The sequence below is a fragment of the Manihot esculenta genome, chromosome 7, assembly GCF_001659605.2.
Source record: "Manihot esculenta cultivar AM560-2 chromosome 7, M.esculenta_v8, whole genome shotgun sequence".
Lineage (NCBI taxonomy): Eukaryota > Viridiplantae > Streptophyta > Magnoliopsida > Malpighiales > Euphorbiaceae > Manihot > Manihot esculenta.
In genome coordinates, this window is record NC_035167.2 from 5,017,698 (window position 1) to 5,036,371 (window position 18,674).

At 31.8% G+C, this 18,674-nt stretch overlaps 2 protein-coding genes across 2 annotated transcripts; one reads left to right on the plus strand and one right to left on the minus strand.

Moving 5' to 3' along the window:
* The first annotated feature begins 754 nt into the window (after positions 1 to 754).
* Positions 755 to 3,805, plus strand: LOC110618552 (coiled-coil-helix-coiled-coil-helix domain-containing protein 10, mitochondrial). Its single transcript, XM_021761694.2, has 5 exons — positions 755 to 910; positions 2,544 to 2,618; positions 2,773 to 2,856; positions 2,988 to 3,163; positions 3,487 to 3,805. The coding sequence occupies exons 1-5, from the start codon at positions 895 to 897 to the stop codon at positions 3,583 to 3,585; spliced, it is 450 nt and encodes a 149-aa protein (XP_021617386.1). The 5' UTR covers positions 755 to 894; the 3' UTR covers positions 3,586 to 3,805.
* Positions 3,806 to 4,505: 700 nt separating this feature from the next.
* Positions 4,506 to 8,132, minus strand: LOC110618732 (gamma-glutamyl peptidase 5). The gene is made up of 4 exons (XM_021761967.2): positions 7,690 to 8,132; positions 5,601 to 5,753; positions 4,985 to 5,152; positions 4,506 to 4,909 (listed from the first exon to the last, which is right to left on the minus strand). The coding sequence occupies exons 1-4, from the start codon at positions 7,999 to 8,001 to the stop codon at positions 4,802 to 4,804; spliced, it is 741 nt and encodes a 246-aa protein (XP_021617659.1). The 5' UTR covers positions 8,002 to 8,132; the 3' UTR covers positions 4,506 to 4,801.
* Between the last annotated feature and the right edge of the window lie 10,542 nt (positions 8,133 to 18,674).

Consider the following 18,674-nt stretch of genomic DNA (forward strand, 5'->3'; position numbering starts at 1 on the left):
AAAAAAAATAAATTGTAGCTTTTTATCTGAACTCTATATTTTGTTATTTTTTAATTTTCTACGCTACCTTTATAAATATAAAAAAATTACAATTTAATTTTGTATTATAAAAAATTATATTAAAATATCTTTAAAATTAAAAATAAAAATTATGATTAATCCTTTATTAATTTTAATTTTTAAAATTTTTAATTATTTTATCATTTAATATATATAATATAAATTAATAGTTAATTTCTTTATTTTTACAAAGATATTACTAATTAACTTTTTTATATTAAAAATATTTCATATTTTTATATAATATTTAATAATTAAAATTAATAAAAATTTTAAAATTTTAAAAATATTTTAATATATATATTTTAAAAAATAAAAAATTAATTAATAAATTTTTATATATTATATAGACTAAATAGTAATTTACCTGTACATCTAACTTGAATCCGTCTTTTCAGCCCAAGACGTAGGGATAAGCCCAATATTGCTACAACTAATACGATTCTTCGAGAATATCCATTTTTATTATCCTTATTTCTATTTTATTTATAAAAAAATAAAGAAAATGCATGAAAAGGTCTAATATTAAAAAATACTACTATTTTTTTAATATCTAGGGAGAAATGATCTTCTGCCAAAAAGTCTAGCAGTTTATAATGTCTCATAAGCTTTGAATCCCAGCCAGCCATACATTTATCTTAAACTTGCCAAATCTCCACCAATAAACCATTGCCACGTCTTTTGTTACACTATTCTTGACCTTACCAAATAACAAGGCTAATTTCTTTATATCTGCGTTTCAGGGTTTCCTGGAGTCCTCCAGAACGCGCAAATTCATTCTCTACAAAGTGTTTCTCTCTCTCTCTCGTTAGCCGCCTTCACGAATCGCCGACCATGCCTCGTTCCGGAGGTATGATTTGCCCTAATATCTGCAATTATATTTGGCGTGTTGTTTAACAGGTCTGTAGATTTAGGGTTTTGCTTTTCCATTTCCTTCTTTCGATTTATGTTAAGAAAGCTCAGGAAATGAACCCAAGATATTTAGGGGTTTGGATATTAGAGGAAGCAAGGAGTTGTGCAGAGCTATTTTTTGTACCTTTATACATGATTTCAACGTTTTTTTAAATGAAATTTCTTTTATGTTAAAAAGAATTGAATTTCTGATTTGTTCTGCTTTTTGTTTATGTGGTTTTGATATTCGTGTTCGCTTGACATGATTGGTTGATTGTTTCAACACATTTTCCTGGTTTTTTCATCTGGTTGATTTGTGGGTTCTGTTTAGTACTTAAATATTTTGCTTTACTTTTACAGATTGAGCCCATAAAGAAAATGGGCAGTGAAAGGGAAGAGGTTTTTTTTTTTTTTTTTTTTTTTTTTTTTTTAAATAATAATATTTAGATATGTTGCTTTTGTATTTATCGTCATATTTGGATTTTCATTTTGGATACTGGATAAGATGTTGGCTTTTCTGTAAACCTGTATTCTTCTAATACAGGGCATGTCTTATGGGATTAGCTTGGGCTTGGTTGCTTGTCAGATTCATTTTAGATTTAATGTTTAACAAACTGAATATTCTTTTCGATATGTTCTTAGTTATGTTATGATGGAGGTTTTGAATTGTTTGAGTTGATACAAATTCTAATGAGTTGCTCTTGTAAGTGAATCAGAGCTTGGCACTATGGTATGCAGGTTTCTCTGAAATTAATGTTTTTGGATATCTGAGACAACCTATCTTAGGATAGGAATAAATTGAAAGAATCAATAGTGAACCAAGTAAATTAATATGAACCACGGAGTCTTCACCCTATTCATTTAATTCTTTATAAATGGTTTATCATGTATTTAAAGTTTAAGATCTTATTCTTTTTTGCCATGAAAGGTGTACATAAAACTTTTTCTAAACTATTTCTTCCACTCTCCTTTCTTTTTTTTTTTTCCCTCCCTCTTCTTTTCTTCTGTTCCCCTTTTTAGTTAATTTACTTGACTAATTATAATTGTAAAGTTATGACAATTTATATTAATATTAATATAACCTGTCATCTTTGTTTATTATTTAATTATTTGACCAAATTTAAATGAGAATTTCAGTGTGTATAATGCTAACTATTGTCTAAAATTCTAGAGTTAGTAATTTATAGCACAAAACTATATAACATAGAAAATAATTGTTAGTCTGTTATAAAAAATATTTCTAATTATATGAATGATAATTATATTTTGTCAAACCATGTCCTTATAAAATATCTTTATTTATTTTTAGAACATATATTATTTTTAATTAGTTCTAGACTTTTTATTGAATCTTATGATTCGATTCTGGATTCCATTCTTGATTTGACAACTATGGTATTTACTTTGTGTATTAGAAGCTTAACAATTCAGCTTACCTTGCTTTGAATTGTTGTTTCATAATGTAGCATTGATGGGTTTAATGTATGTTTCAACCAACTTCCTGCTCTATGTACTTTTTTTCTGTTCTATGTTTGTTTGATGAATTTTCTCTTAGCAAGTTGTTGATAGTTATGCCTCTTCTCCTGTTGCAGGAAGACCTGCTCCTCGTCGTGCTGCTCGCCCTGCTGCTCGCCCTGCACCAGCACGCAGTCCACCACCTCAGCCAGGTACTATTTCTTTAAATTATCTCTCAGGTTTCAGCAAGTCTTTTTAAGGATTTTGGAACATGTACCATTTTTATTGTATTTTCATCTGATTTTCCTTGAACTCGGGATAATTTTTTTAGCAGCACCTGTTTGATGCTGTTTTCATGTAATGCAGTTAACCATGCTCCTCCTCCAGCTCCTGCCCAAAGTGGCGGTGGTGGATCATTGCTTGGAGGCATTGGTTCAACCATAGCTCAAGGTATGTCATGAATAGAGAGTGCATGTCCGGGATGTAAATTCCTAAATGTTTGTTGCCTTGCGGTATTGGTTTATTTTATTTGGGTAAAGGAAGAACTCTGAATCTTTTATCTGTTTTCTGTATTTCCACAGGTATGGCTTTTGGAACTGGAAGTGCTGTGGCACACAGAGCTGTTGATGCTGTGATGGGTCCTCGTACAATTCAACATGAAACTGTTGTCACTGAGGCGGCTGCTGCTGTCCCAGCACCCACAGCTAGCAGTATGGGGGGTGATGCATGCAGTATCCACTCTAAAGCATTCCAAGATGTATGTGAACTTCTCTCATCCGATTTCTTAAAATTGCAGTACATGGATAATTGTTTTCTAGGTACCTAGAGCTTTTATTGTGGGCATTTAGTGTTTTGATTTCGTCGATGAACTAGTATTTGGAGGTCGAGTGAATTCATTGTGAAAAAGTTACACCCTTTAATGTTTCTAGGTTCACAATGGTCATTTGAATTGGGTCCTAAAGAAGCATTTGCGTTAAACTTGAAGTGGTTCTTGAATTTTTCTGGCGGTCTGTTTTGATCTTAACTATTGATATGCTGATTCTTCAAATGACAATTTATTTTGACAATGTTTTCTTGCAGTGTGTGAACAACTTTGGAAGCGACATTAGCAAGTGTCAGTTCTACATGGATATGCTGGCCGAGTGCAGGAAGAACTCAGGCTCTGCATTGAGTGTCTAAATTCTATATTGGTGCTCTGGTCATTGAGTTTTATTTTGAAGCAATTGATATTGTTGATGATGATGGGGACTGTTAACCATCTATTGTCATGGATTTTAAGTCAATAATTTGTTGTGGGAAACTAGATAGACCTTGAAGGTGTTAAGCACCAATTATCCGAACTTAATTATCTGCATCTTCAAGTCAGGTTAGAAAACAGAAGTATTTTTCTTTTCTTTAACAAGCTTTTTTTTTTTTTTTTAAAAATAAAACTGATCATAACATTAAATCGAATCATGACATAATACATCCAATAGGGCAAGAACAAGTTAATGCTTATTATTTAGTTGCTAAGATTTAGAAAATTATCCATTTCATTCTTTTATTTTTTTTAAAACCGTTTATTTTCTTTTCTTTTTAAACTGGAAGGAAAATAATATAAAGTGGCGAGATGTTACTTTAAGATTTGTAAAATTATAAAATCTTTTATTTTAATATTTTTTATGCGTCTCTATTGAGTAAAGAAGTGATTATAATTCATAAACCAAGTATTTTTGATAATTTTAATTATTTTCTTTTCATATTACTTTGAAGATATTATTTTTTCAGGAGAGAGCACTCTTTGATGAGATAATTAAGGAATTAAGAGTTTTTTTTTTTTTTTTTCAAATTTAGTTTTATTTTAATTGAAGTGAGATTTGGCCGATCAACATAGTTTTTGAGAATTGATTGTAAAGGGATTATATAATATTTTTAAAATACACATTCCTTTTGTTTTTATAAATAAAAAAAAATATTATTCTATATTCAAAAGGCTCCACATATTTGCTATCATTAGCAATATTTCATAATTAAACGGATACAACCTACCAGGTTGAGTTGTTTTTCAAATTTGTGCACAATATATAATATCAACCATCAAATTTAAATTAAAAAAAATATAAATCAACCATCAAATTTAAATTTAATGACTGAGAATTTCTTCACATAAAAATATAACTTGGTAATTTTTTTTTTAGAAGAAGTTAATCCTCAATTAATCCCCACTTGCCAAAATGCCAAATCACCATTTTTCACATTAACTAAAAAGAAAACGCCAACAGTTAATTTAATCCCAACTTAATAACTAAATCCCCCTTAATCCAAACTGTGATTTGGCCTAAACATGCTCACCATTTCTCATTATTTACATTCCAGTCCCCCAACTTTCTCTTTATTCTTTTTCTTGGAAATTTTCTTATAATGGTAATCTTCCCTTGAGGAAATTGGTGCACAGCTTCCTCCATGCCTCCCTGTCTGGCTCTTGTACATCTAAATTTGCCTTGATCTCATCAGCAAATGATTCCTACATGGGTAAATTACAATTTCAGTTCACGGGTCAAGATTAATTGAAGTGAAAATGATAGGGTGTGCTGCATACCACAATAAGATTACGTTGAAGGAGTCGATCAACCAAATGAGAGAGGATGTCTTTGTTGTACTCGGGATGACCCTGGATTCCCATGATGTGATCTTCATACATGAACATCTCAATCCCAGTCTTATCAGACCATGCAATCACCTCTGCTTCTGGTGGGAGTTCTCGGACCTACCATATCACAATGAGTTGCGACACACTGGAACCTCAAGAGGTTCAAACTTAAAAATAAAAGAAATTTACTATTCAGTTCAATGAGAAATTCTCTATTTTGAAAATATTACTCATATTTTAAAAATATTAATTAATTTTTTCATTAATTTTAGCTGTTAATATAAAAAAATTTAAAATGCTTCAAATATAGAAAAGCTAATTAATATAATTTTTACGAATATGAAAGATCAACTAATTTTTAAAATTATAGAAATTAAACAGTAAAATATTTAACGATTAAAATTAATTAAAAGACTAATAAATAAATTTTTTAAAATATTAATAATATTTTAATATATTTTTTAAAATCGAGAGTAATCGCGTTTCTCAAGATTTAAACAGTAATTTTTTCTAAAAATAAAGATGTAATCAAGTGTTGCCAAGTTCATAATTGTATCACACAAACCTCGTCCCTGTGGCATTCGATCACAGATAGCGAGGCAGGCACTTTCACTGATGAGAAGAGTTTTGTTGATGATGGGAAATGAATGGCTGTGACTCCTATATCCCATCCAGAGATGGCACGGCCAGTTCTCCCTCCCAGTGAACGCGCCAGTATCTGATCAAAACCATAGATTTATGTTAATAGCAACTTTGTAAAGAAGCTTTTTATCCAAAATTTTGCCCTTGGATCATATGAAAAAGTTGGACAATAGTTTTGAATGCACAATAACTTTTGTATTTATAAAAAAAAATTAAAAATAAAAAACTTACTATACAAAAATTCATTAATTAATTTCTCTATATTTAAAAATATATTAAAATTTTAAATGTCTAATAATTCTATCCATTAATTTTAACTATTAGCTAAAAAAAAAATATCTTTAATATAAATTTATGAATTATTAGACTTTTTACGATCATAAAACATTAATTAGTAAATTTTTTTAAATTATACAAACTAAATAATAAAATATTAAAAAAAATAATTAATATATTTTTTAAAACATAAAAAATATTTATATATTTATTAAAAGCAATAAAGCAACTAATAATTTTTTTATAATAAATTAAATAATAATTTTAAAAATAACATGAAATTTTGAATTATTTTTTTACGATATATAGGTAACTTATAAAAAAAAAATGTCTTAAAGCAAATCAAGAAAATACTATCAAATTATCATACCATTAGAGTTACATTTAAGGTTATAAAATTTTAAATTTTGATTTTAATTAAAATAGAAAGAAACTAAGAAAAAACAAGTAAATTATAAGGTGAATGGCAATATCTTAGAGAGAATAGAATTTTATATCTCTCAAATTTATTCAGATATATTTATCACCACACTAAATGTATGAGTATTATATTTATAATATTTTAAAACGAAATATAAATATTTTGATATGATTATAATCATGCCTTAATTACTTAGTGCAGATCATAAAAAATTAGAATCATAATTATTTTAAAATCAGATCAAAACAGTTAATTGTTTTAAATTAGATTGATTTTAATTCAATTTAAAAATTAAATTGAATCGAATCTGACACCGTTTAGGATCATGTATAATACATGCATGTATGAGAAGTTGAAATGTATATCATAGATGCCACCTGTTAAGGGGGGCAATAAAGAAGAGTATGATTTGGACTTTGCTCTAGAAAACAAAATACCCAAAGCATAGTAAAAACAAAAATGCACAATGCCCATAACATTCATATATATATATATATTTTCCTCATGATAATAAAAAATATTATCAAATAAAGAGTACCCACGTGTCCGAACAAGTAAGTATCCAATTTACACTTTGACAAATCTTATCTTGCCACTCAAGCACAATGTTGCATCTATGTGGCTACAAACACAAGGCTTATTTGTCCATATTTAGGTTTAGGAATCTAACAACATCGGTTCTAAACATTGTTGTAATAACACTATGGTTTTTTTTTTATTTTATTGATCAAAAGAGAAATATAGGATAATAAATTAATAAATAAATAAATTTAAAAGATTAAAAAAAATACTAATAAAAATATTTAAAGAAAATTACATAAAGAGCTGTTATTGTTTAAAGTGTTGAAAGGTTGCCTTTAGTAAATGAGAAAAACTATTATCTTCAAAGGACACTTGGTTAAGTTTAGTGGTTTTTAAATTGTTTTATATAAAAATTTAATTAAAGTCAAACAAATTAAAAAAGAAAGTAAATTTAGAAAAGACCATTATGCCCTTTTGTCAAATGGAAATTGATTGGATGTCATTTCCAACTCAGCAGCACTTTTTTTCCCTTCAAGTTAAAAGAATAAGAATCTAATCTATGCAGAGTAATCTCACAGGTTTTAACAGATGGTGTCTAAAATATTGAAGAGGGAACATTTTCCATCCAAGCCAAACAACACTTTAGCAAACAAGATTTGACCAAACAGAGGCACATTCATATAATCAAATTTAAAAAAAAAAAAAACACCCATCAAACTGTGAACTATAAAAATCCCAAATTGACACTAAAATAAACAATAATTTTTTTTTTAAAAAAAAAGAGAGAAAATACCTGGTGTCCAAAGCAAATTCCCAGGATTTTCTTCTTCATGGAAACCAACTTATTCAACAGATTCAATAACTTTCTGATCCAAACATCATTTCCATGAGCATCACTGCAGCTTCCAGTGATGACAAATCCATCAAATGATTTAATCTCATCATCATCATCAGGAAACTCTCCACAAGCTACTTTGTAAACATCCCATGTTTCTCCTTCCTCCCCCAGCATTCTCACAAACACCCCAAAATACCCTCCATACTTCTTCTTCACATACTCAGAATCTTCTGCACAGTGAAGGACAGCAAATTTCTTTCCACCCATCTCCACAGTTTCCTTTCTTGAAACCCAAACGACTTCTCCTAGCTAAAATGCCTCTTTCCCTCTCTAAAATGCTTTCACTTTTAAAGAGAATAATAGAGGAAGGAAAGGGAGTTTCCTCCTGGCTCTATTTGTTTTTGCTGTGTTTCTTGCAGAGAGATGCGTAGGCCTATATAATGAGGTTGTGCTCCAAAGTTGGCCATGGTTGGAACGGAAATTTACAATTATGTCCTACTTTTTGTTTGCATTCCAAACATACCCTTTTAGAGCAACTGTGCTTAGTTGTTTTTTTAGCTGGCTGGAAATCAGGCTGGATTTGAGGCAGCATTGAAGAGCAAATTAATTCCGTAAAAATACTCCCCCACAGTAGATATAGGTTTGTATTTGATTGGTTCGGTTTAAAATTAAATCAAACTGAATAAATTAAAAATTAAAATTTTAACATTTATAAAAATTAAATTAAATCAATTTTAATTAAAAATCAAATTAAATTAAATCAATCTAATTCAGTTTAATTAGATTTAATTTGATCGATTTAAATTTTTAATATTTTTTTATTTTTTATATTTTATTTTTAGTATTTAAAAATTTAATTAGAATATTTTAATCATCTAATCTCTCTATATTATTGACAATAATATACTATTATCATTAATCAGTTCGATTTTTTTTAATCAAAATCAAACCAAATTAAAATAATTAAAATTTTTGAAATTAAAAATCAAACCGACTTGAAATGAATAAGAACTGAATTGAATTTTTAAATTAAATTGGTTCGGTCAATTTTTTCGATTTGAATTAAATACTGCTTCCCTAACAACGAATAAAAAATATTAAATTTTTGTTTTTTAATTTAAATTTATTCATGAATTATTGTCTAATAAACTACGTAAAAGTGTAATACACATTTTAAAACTATAACAAATAATAATTTTATTTATCTTTTTAATAATAATTTATGAGTAAATTTTTACTGAAAATTAAAATTTTATAAGTAAATTTTACCCTTCAACCAAATTAATTATGTATCTTGTTAAAATCATAGTTAAAGAAAATTTCTATTTGTATTATTAATTAAAATTTTTGAAGTTATTATTAATTATATATATTAATTATTAATTGAGTATATAAATAGAATTTTCATTAATTAAATCATGCCTTTATTAGTTTCTATGTTTTGATTTGATTGGAGTAATTTATTTAGTTCCTAGATAGATTTAGATTACATTTCTTAGGCTGTTTCAAAAAAATATTTTATAGAAAAACATTTTTTATATTTTTAAGTATTTAAAACATTTAAAAAATTTAATCAATAAAAATATTTTTTTAATAAAAAATAAATTATTTTAAAAAATAATTTCTTTATTTAAAAAAATAGTTAACTAAAAATGTTAAATATGATAATTAAGTTTTAAATTTAATTAGCAGTTACAAATTAACATATTTTAACATTTTCAAATTAAAAATAAATATAAACTAATAATAATAACAACAACATGCAAGACACAATGAATAAACTAGTTTATTTAAAAGGCGAACGACGAGAAAAGAAACGTGATGAAATAAACCTTATAAAGACCGGTCATTTTCACCAGAGGTCCACAGAATAAGATTTCTTTCCATTTCAATACCAGTAATCCATCTCACAAAAAATTTCACCACATATCCTTTCATATACCCAATTAATTTGATTTGATCGGTTATTTTAATTTAAATCGAATACTGTCCACCCCTACTCAAAACTATTCAACCAGCAAAGTTTCCGCCATTTTATTATATATTTTAAAAAATATATTTAACTATAAATAGCTGAATTTTACAGAAAAAATTTCAAGACACCCTCAACTTCTAAAACATCCTATTGCACACCTATACTCTTAAGAAATGAAATTAACTAACCCTCAAATGCACGGTCAGCATCTAAATGTTAGTAATATACCCTACCACCAATCTCTTGGTTGTTATTGGATACTATTCCTCATGTATATTAAGTATTTAAATACAATTTTATAAAAATAGTTATTTATTTTTAATGTTAATTTAATTGAATTTCGAGTAAAAATAAAGTCTATAAGATTATATTACTGTACAAAAGAGATTATAATGCGATTAAATTGTGAGATTTCTATTGCATTTAAGTAATATCTTCAAATATTTTTGATCGATTTTCTTATTTTATAAATAAATGTACTAAATTGACATGCCCGATAAATCCATATGAAAGATAATATGTGTTTATGGATTATTAAACTGATAGTCGTGTAAATGATTATTTGACTTAAAATCAATAAATAATCTTATATAGCGACTTTTATGTTTTGATTTATCTTACACGTTACTTTGTTCATGAGTAACAAATGGGGATGAATTGGATATATTAAAAACTGTATAAAATTTTTTATGTGATTGAGATAGAATTTATCATCTTAGATTAAATTGGAAAATGTCACATTTATTCTCTGCTAGTATTGATCATGAAATCCTTGCGCAAGATGGAATGTAATTAGTAAATGAAATTTGAAATTTCATTCAATAGACGAATAGCTAATAAATGAGAATCAATATGATTTAACATTACATATACGTTTCATGCATCAAATGTTAAATCGAAACAATACTTTGGACATTCCGAATATTTGAGTAGTCTTGATATATTATTAGATAATGTTATTAACCTTCAAATTAATTAATTAGTTAATTATATTTATTGTCAATATATTTGTAATCTCATGGGTCACATACATAAAAAATTGCAAGAGAAAATAAAATAAAAAATTAAATCAAGTAGGAGTTGATTGCATATAAATTGACATTGAGATAAAATTATAATTTGAAAAAATTACGATTTTGATCTAATTAATTAAATAGGGACTTAATTAAAATTGTTTAAGATTTATATCGCTTGTTTATTAATGTTATGGACTATAGTTGTAATTTATTTATTTAATTAGTTAAATAAATAAATAAATATTATTATAATGAAATTCTAGAGTTTTAGTATAAAAGAGCATCTTATAAGAGGCTGTGTGATAATCGACAAAAACCTTTTAAAAGTCTTCATAATTTGTAGGAAAAGACAGATAGCACTCAAAACCTCTCCCATTCTCAATCGCTTAGAATGATTCTAAAGTTTTTCGATTGTATATCATTAGAAATGGAAAACTTGGACGGTTTATGATTTACAACAATCCAACCAATGCGAATCATCTCGTGTTTTGTTGTAAGAAAAGTAAAATATATTTATTTTCTCTTTAAATACGGTTGTTTTTTTCATTTAAACATGATTTGGTGAAAAATTTTATTTTACTATTTTTTTACTGCGTTTAATTCAATTGAAATTCAATAGTAGTATCAGAGTGCCGTTTAAATGATTAAAATGTAATAGGGAATTATATTTATTATTGAATTAATTTAATTAAATTGTGTGTCCTTTGAAAATTTTGGGATTTAAAATCAAAATTGTTTTGATTTGTTGTTTTATGTTTTAATTGTTAAAATAATTTAAAAAAAGTATTTTAGGAAGATTATACTTTCATAAGTTTAACTATTTACTAACTTTGAACTAATATCTATAATAGATGAAAAAATTGTAATTTTGGATGAATTAAATATATAGAAATTTAAGAATTCAATTTTAAAAATATAAGGACTAATATATTAATTATATTAAAAAATTTTTTTTGAAGTCAAGAAAATAAATATTATTATTTTGAACTATAATGCTCAAACAGATATTCAGGCATATCAACCCAGAGTTTAAAACGATCAAAACGAATAGACTGTCTTGCTAACAGATGAGCAGCCTTATTCGCACTACGTCTAATCCAGCATAACGAAATAATTGGACAAAGAAGCAGAATATCTTTACAATCCGAAACAATAACGCCAAACTCAGAAAAGTCCTCCGAATTAGAGCGAATGGCGAAAAATAAAACCTGACTATCAATGAAAATACTTCCAGCCTGTAGGAAAGCATCACGAGCATACATTAAATATTGACGCAAGGCCAATGCCTCAGCAATAGCAGGAGAACCACGACCCTTAGTATAACCGGAAATTGCAATTGAAAAAACTCCTTCAGCATCTTCGAACACAGCACCAAATCCAAACAAATCCGAAGTTGAGAAAGTGGCACAATCCACATAAGCTAGCCAATCCGATGCACTAGAAGCCGAACCTGCATTATTAGAGAGAAGACTCGGACCTGGTGCACGTTGCTTATCAAGACCACAATCAAGATAATCTGTATAAAAAGTATTGGCAGCACTATGGATAGCCTGAGGTGTCAATACCTTATTTTTCCACACTAACTCATTCCTTGCATGCCAAACTTTCCATGCATGAACTGCCAATCTTGAAGCACGTTCCCTGCCAAAACTCACATGGATATGAAGGAATAAGTCTTGAAATGACAACCAAGAATTGGATAAGGCAACACCCACTAGTCTCCAGACCTCTTCGACCATGGGACAAGAAAAGAAAAGGTGGTCAATAGACTCATTCGCATCACAAAACAAGCACCCCAATGGAACGTCGACACCTTTCCTAGCCAAATTGTCGCAAGTAGGCAAAACACCACGAAACAATCTCCATATAAAGTCCCGAACCTTTGGAGGGACATCAAGAGCCCACACCTTCTTCCACAAGTCCGATGTACCCACCCTTCTATGCTGACCAAGCATAGAAAGCGCACAATAATATGCTGTTTTGACCGTATAAAAGCCCCTCTTCTCGAAATGCCAAATAAGCTTATCCGGTCTAGGATTAAGTGGCAAAGGAATAGCTAGAATAGATCGCACATCATCCATGGAAAAAATATTCAACACCTTCTCCAAATCCCACCGCAACTCTCCAGGCACAAACAGATCACTAACATGCATGGCATCATCAATGAACATAGGATCATTCGGCACAAAATTTGAATCACTTGGCAACCAAGGATTATTCTTAACAAAAATGCTTCTACCATCTCCCACTCTCCAACGAGTACCCCGCACCAACAGTTGTTGAGATGAGTGAATACTTTTCCAAACATAGCTATAGTTAGAACCTAACGAAGTTGACATTAAATCCCCCGATGGGAAATATTTTGCTCTGAGCACATTATATAGAAGAGAGTTTGTGTCGGATAAAATCCTCCACCCCTGCTTACCCAACAACGCAGCATTGAAGCACCGCAGATCACGGAAACCCATACCACCGTCCCCTTTCTGAACACACATACGGTCCCACGCCAGCCAATTAATACCTCTCCGATCATCCATACCACCCCTCCATCAGAATTTGTTCAACATCACCTGCAATTGATTACACGTAGCAAATGGGAGTAAAAACACATTCATACAGTATGCAGGGATAGCCTGAAGAACTGCTTTAAGAAGGACCTCACGTCCAGCCCGTGAGAGAAATCTGTTGTTCCAGCTATTAATACGTTTCCATATCCGATCTTTCAGAAAACTGAAGATTTGCTTTTTACTCCTTCCAACCAGCGAAGGCAATCCCAAATAAGTATTAGTATCCAGAGGTTGATGAACACTGAGAACCGTAGAAACTGCAATGCAAATATCATCACGAATGCAAGGACTGAACATGATAGCAGACTTGTCAAAATTAATAGACTGCCCAGATGCCTTTTCATAAACTGCTAAAAGAGATTTCACCTGTGAGGCCTCTATGACTGTGCCCTTAAAAAAGAGCAGAGAATCATTAGCAAAAAAACAAGTGAGAAATTTTGGGACAACCCTGTTTTGCTGGACAACCCTGAATAAGCCCCTGACTCTCTCTGTTCGGAATAAGCAAAGACAAGCCCTCAACAACAATAAAAAAAAGGTAAGGTGAAATCGGGTCACCTTGACGCAACCCCCTCGTTGGAATAACTGGTCCAATCTCAGAACCATTAAGAGCAATTTTGTAAATAATATCTGAAAAATACATGCGCATCCAACCTATCCAGGTAGTAGAGAACCCCAAAGCAGACAATATTGCACTTAAATAGGCCCAATCAACCCTATCATATGCCTTAGCAATATCAATTTTCAAAGCGCAAAAACCAACAGATCCCCTAGTTTGTTACTTTAAACCATGTATTGTTTCAAAAGCAACAATAAAATTATCAGTTATCAGACGATGATAAGCGGTTGTCGAAGCCGTAAAAAATAAACCTATTAAACAATCAACAATTAACTTGTAGATAGTGGCAATAGGGTCGAACCACAGGGATTTGACACTACGAATTTTTCTATTAATGACTTGGACAAATAAATAACAAGTAATTAAAAGAGGGGGGTTTGATTTGATGAATTAATATTAAATAGCAAGAGAAAGCAATAATTTAAAGATGAGTAAATCAATAAGAGAAAAGTTTTTAGTTGAAGTATGGATCTATTTCAGATTGTTTAGAATTGATCATTGATTCTTTAATACTCCTATTTATCTCAATAAATTAGTTTAGGATGTGGAAGACGCTTCTCACAATCCAAATTCCTCCTTAGTTCTAGTTTGATTAGGAAACGTTCGCTAATCAAACACTAGTTAACAAGTTGCCAAGGAACGTCCTTGGGGCCTTTGGCATCGAACAACTGTTAACTGCATTAAGACTTAGAGAAACCTAATTCTAACCTTGCCAACCGCGTGGTCAAGTTTAGATTATGCAACTTGATTAAATGTGTGTTTAAATAATCTAAGCAATTACGGACCTAAACTATTCAAACAATTGTTACTCAAGCAATTAAAAGCAATAGGCCTAAATTGATTCAAAAAGCAAAGCAACAATTATAGAAAGATCAAATTGCATAAATATTAAAAATAAATAGAAGTTTAACAATGGAGATTTAAATCTCCCAATTCATCACAAATCTGAATTTTCCAACTTCAACTAGAAAAGAAAGTGTTTAGCCACTCATGGTGGACAAAAATACACAAAAGAAAAGAAGAAGAAAAGAAGGAGACAAGCTGCTGTGTTTTCTGCAGAATTGCTGAAGATGAGATGATGATTTGCTGGTTTGGATGCTGCCCTTATATAGCTGGAGAATCCCAATTCCAATTTGATTAGGGTTTTGAAATCTCAATTTGATTTGGTCTTCTTTGTAGTCTTTGATTCCTCTTTGGATTTTGTATTTGATTGAGAATGGAACTCTCTAAGTGAAGGGCGTGGCTCTTGGGATTGATCTTGTGGTGTTTGAAGTGGACTTGGACTTCTTTTCTTTGAATTTGGATTTTCTGCTCTTTTCCCGCCTCTGCTGTCAACTTCTGCTGTCAAGGTGATTTGGGCAGTTTCTGCGAGTGATTTGGGCAAATCACTTGCCCAATTTGCCCCAATCGCTTTATGGGATTCAGTCCAGTTTCTGTCTCTGTCTCTGCGAGTGATTTGGCCAGTTTCTGCGAGTGATTTGGCCAAATCACTCAGACCCAATCACTTTTCCAGCTTTTTCTTCACTTTTTCTCCAACTTTCCAATTTCTTCCTTTTCTGCAAAAACATGACAAAAACACAAATTAAGCTAGAAAAATGTGTAAATAAACAGTAATAAATATAATAAAAATGTGGCTAAATTATGCTTGATCAAATACCCCCACACCTAGCTTTTTGCTTATCCTCAAGCAACAAATAACTTAGTCAATCAAGCTCCTTTTTCTTTTGAGCCTAAGTACCACTTAATCAGCCCCCCTAGACTCCTAAGCTGAAGTATCACAGTATAGAATACATGCACCAAGGTCATCCTCTCCTTTCCTTGTTTCCTTTCACCTACCATGGTCAAGAGAAAGGTTTTTGACTCAATCATGCTTATTCTTTTATGTTAGGTTTAATGCAACCCCTAGGAGTGACTTGCCACCTTTTCTTCTCTCTTTCTCCCTTTTTTTATTTTATTTTATTTTATTTTTATTTTTATTTTCAGTAGCACCTATTCTTATCCTTGCCTGAAAAAGTCACTAACCTTTTTACGCGATTGTGTACATGGGTGATACACCCCCGGTTACTCAGTTAGTCACTTGTTCAAGTGGCTACTAGCTCTGTTCATAGTCTAGACTATCGAAACTTATTTTTGCTTGAAAAAGTCACTAGCCTTTTTACGCGATTGTGTACATGGGTGATACACCCCCGGTTACTCAGTCAGTCACTTCTCCAAGTGGCTATTAGGCTCAGTTCATAGTCTTAGACCATTGGAACAGGTTTATGATTTGTGCTTTGTGCTGGTTTTTCATGATAGTTTGGGCAAATCAGCTCATAGGGAGTTACACTAACTTTGTGTTTGCATGTATTTGTATTTTTATTTCCCTTGACCTTGGCAATTTTAAGGATTCAATTCAAGAAAAGAACTTCCAAAGTGAAGGTAGCACACTATAATTGATTCAATTTAGGCTTAAAGGGGTGGAAAATCAATGGGGTCATGAGATAGGAAGCTCTTTTAATCTTGTTATCTGTGCTGAATAGAGCAAAAGCTAAGTCAAAATTCTATGTGTGTGTGTGCAAAAAGTGAAAAATGTGTGAAAAAAATTTGGTGTGTGTTTATGGGGCAAAAAGAAACAAAAAGAAAGCAAAGGATAATGTAAATAATGCAAAAATAACCTAACAGTACCCCACACCTCCTGCAAACATTGTCCCCAATGTGTAAACATATATATAAAAAATTTAAGAAGGAAAGGGAAAGGGACTTCCTGGCCTGGGGGTGATTTGGCTAGTGATTTGGGCAAATCACTTGGCCAAATCACTGTCTGTGATGGTCTGTGGGCAGGAAGTGGTCCACCAGCAGTTGCAACAGGTGCTGTATATGGTGCATTATGTCCTCAATTCTGTTAAGGCGAGCCTCTATTGTCTGGTTTGGGGCTTCTTCTTCTGGGGCCTGATTTGCTTCCTGCTGGGGTGCCACTGGAGGTGGTTCCTCTGCTGGTTTATTTGCTGCCACTTCTGTTGGTTCTTCTGATGATGTGCTGATTTGGCGATTTGGCCTGGTGATTTGGTCAAATCATCTGGGCATATCGCCTCTTTGGTGCAGCTGCCTTGTTGATCTTGATCTTCCTGAGATGAACCCTGTCGATTTGGCCTATCGATTTGGGCATATCACCTGCCCCAATCACTTGTAACTATGCTACAGTCAGATGATCTGCCCCAGTGATTTGGGCAAATCACCCCGGTGATTTGGGCAAATCACCACATCTGGGCTGCCTCCCAGTAGCGCCCTTGTTTAAAGTCGCGGGCTGGACTTTTCTGACTTGAAAGGCTCAAGTAATGGGGGGAGGGAAAAGGATCCCAACAGAATTAAGTAAGAAGTGCAGCACACCTTTCATTTTGGTTATAACCCATCCTATTTCTTTCATGTACTCATGAAATAACATGATTAATTTCTCCTCTTTCAAGTGAGGTGTGCCTCTAGCCCCTATGTTTGAAATTTTGAGGTGATTGGGCAGCACTTTGAACTCCAATTCATATTTCTCCATAAAAGGTGGCTGCAATCTGGTACTGAACTTGGGCAAATCGAATTCTGCTTGCACTGATGATTTGGACAAATCAAAATCTGTCTGCATTGTTGATTTGATTTCTGCCTGTTCAAGTGATTTGGGCAAATCAGATTCTATCTGTACAAGTGATTTGGGCAAATCACCTCTGGACCAGTCTGTGCAGCATGCTGTCTCTTCCGTTTCTTTCAAATTTTTCCTGTTTTCCTCATCTTCCTGGCTGGTGTCCCTTGGTATTTGTTTGATAACATCAAGTAGGGGAATGTTGATTTCCACCTTGCGAAATGTTTCAAGTATTTCTTTCTCCTCTTTTTCTTTTTGGGACCTTGCAAATCTCTTTGGAAAGGGAGGAGGTACCTTGAATTTGTCTGCTGGTTGCTGTTTCTGCCCTTGACTGGGTTCTGCCTGATCTAGTGATTTGGGCAAATCGTTTGGTGATTTGGGCAAATCACTTTCTGTCAAGTCTGTCTGCTCACTGATTTGGGCAGATTGTCTGGGTGATTTGGGCAAATCACTGCCCTGATCACTTTCTGGCAGATTTTCTTCCATGGCCTGTTTCTTCAATTTCTCAACTTTGCTATCTTGCAGCTCTTTTCCACTCCTCAATGTGATGGCACTAACATTTTGTCTTGGATTTATCTCAGTTTGGGAGGGTAGCTTCCCTTGAGACTCCAATTTGCTCATTGAAGAGGCCATTTGACTCACTTGTCTCTCAAGACTTTGCACAGTATTTGCTAAATTCTGCACAATCTCTTCAAGAGGTGCATTGGGATTCTGAGGTGCAGTTTGAGCTTGGTTCCTTTGCTGGTAGCTTGGATATTGATTGGCCCTTGCATAACTTCTTTGCCCATTAAATCCTCCTACTTGTTGGTCCTCTTCTTGAAGGGAGGGACATAGGTCAGTAGGGTGGCTCAAGTTTGCACATATTCCACATGGTTTGGGCTGCTGAATCTGCTGGATTTGTTGGGCTTGACCCACAACAAGGCTGCGGACAGCATTGGTGAGATCAGAAATTTGGGATGCTAAAGTGGATGTACTCACCTCATTCACCCTTCTTGGTGGCTGTTCTTGGTCTCCAAATTGCTGTGAGGCTGCTGCCATGGTGGAAATTAAATCCCTTATGGCTTGAGGTGACTTGTCTTCAATTGATCCTCCACATGCTGCGTCTATGAACTTTCTTTCCGAAGGTAGCAAACCTCCATAGAAGTATTCAATGAGTGACTTA

Bases quoted from the DNA above. Each gene is read 5' to 3' on its own strand.
- LOC110618552 (XM_021761694.2), top strand. The intron at 2,619-2,772 runs GTACTATTTCTT...CATGTAATGCAG, and splicing joins CAGTCCACCACCTCAGCCAG to TTAACCATGCTCCTCCTCCA. The intron at 2,857-2,987 runs GTATGTCATGAA...GTATTTCCACAG, and splicing joins TGGTTCAACCATAGCTCAAG to GTATGGCTTTTGGAACTGGA.
- LOC110618732 (XM_021761967.2), bottom strand. From the start codon at position 8,001: ATGGGTGGAAAGAAATTTGCTGTCCTTCACTGTGCAGAAGATTCTGAG. The intron at 5,754-7,689 runs GTATTTTCTCTC...GGTTTTGATCAG, and splicing joins GAATTTGCTTTGGACACCAG to ATACTGGCGCGTTCACTGGG. The intron at 4,910-4,984 runs GTATGCAGCACA...TTACCCATGTAG, and splicing joins TTCAACGTAATCTTATTGTG to GAATCATTTGCTGATGAGAT.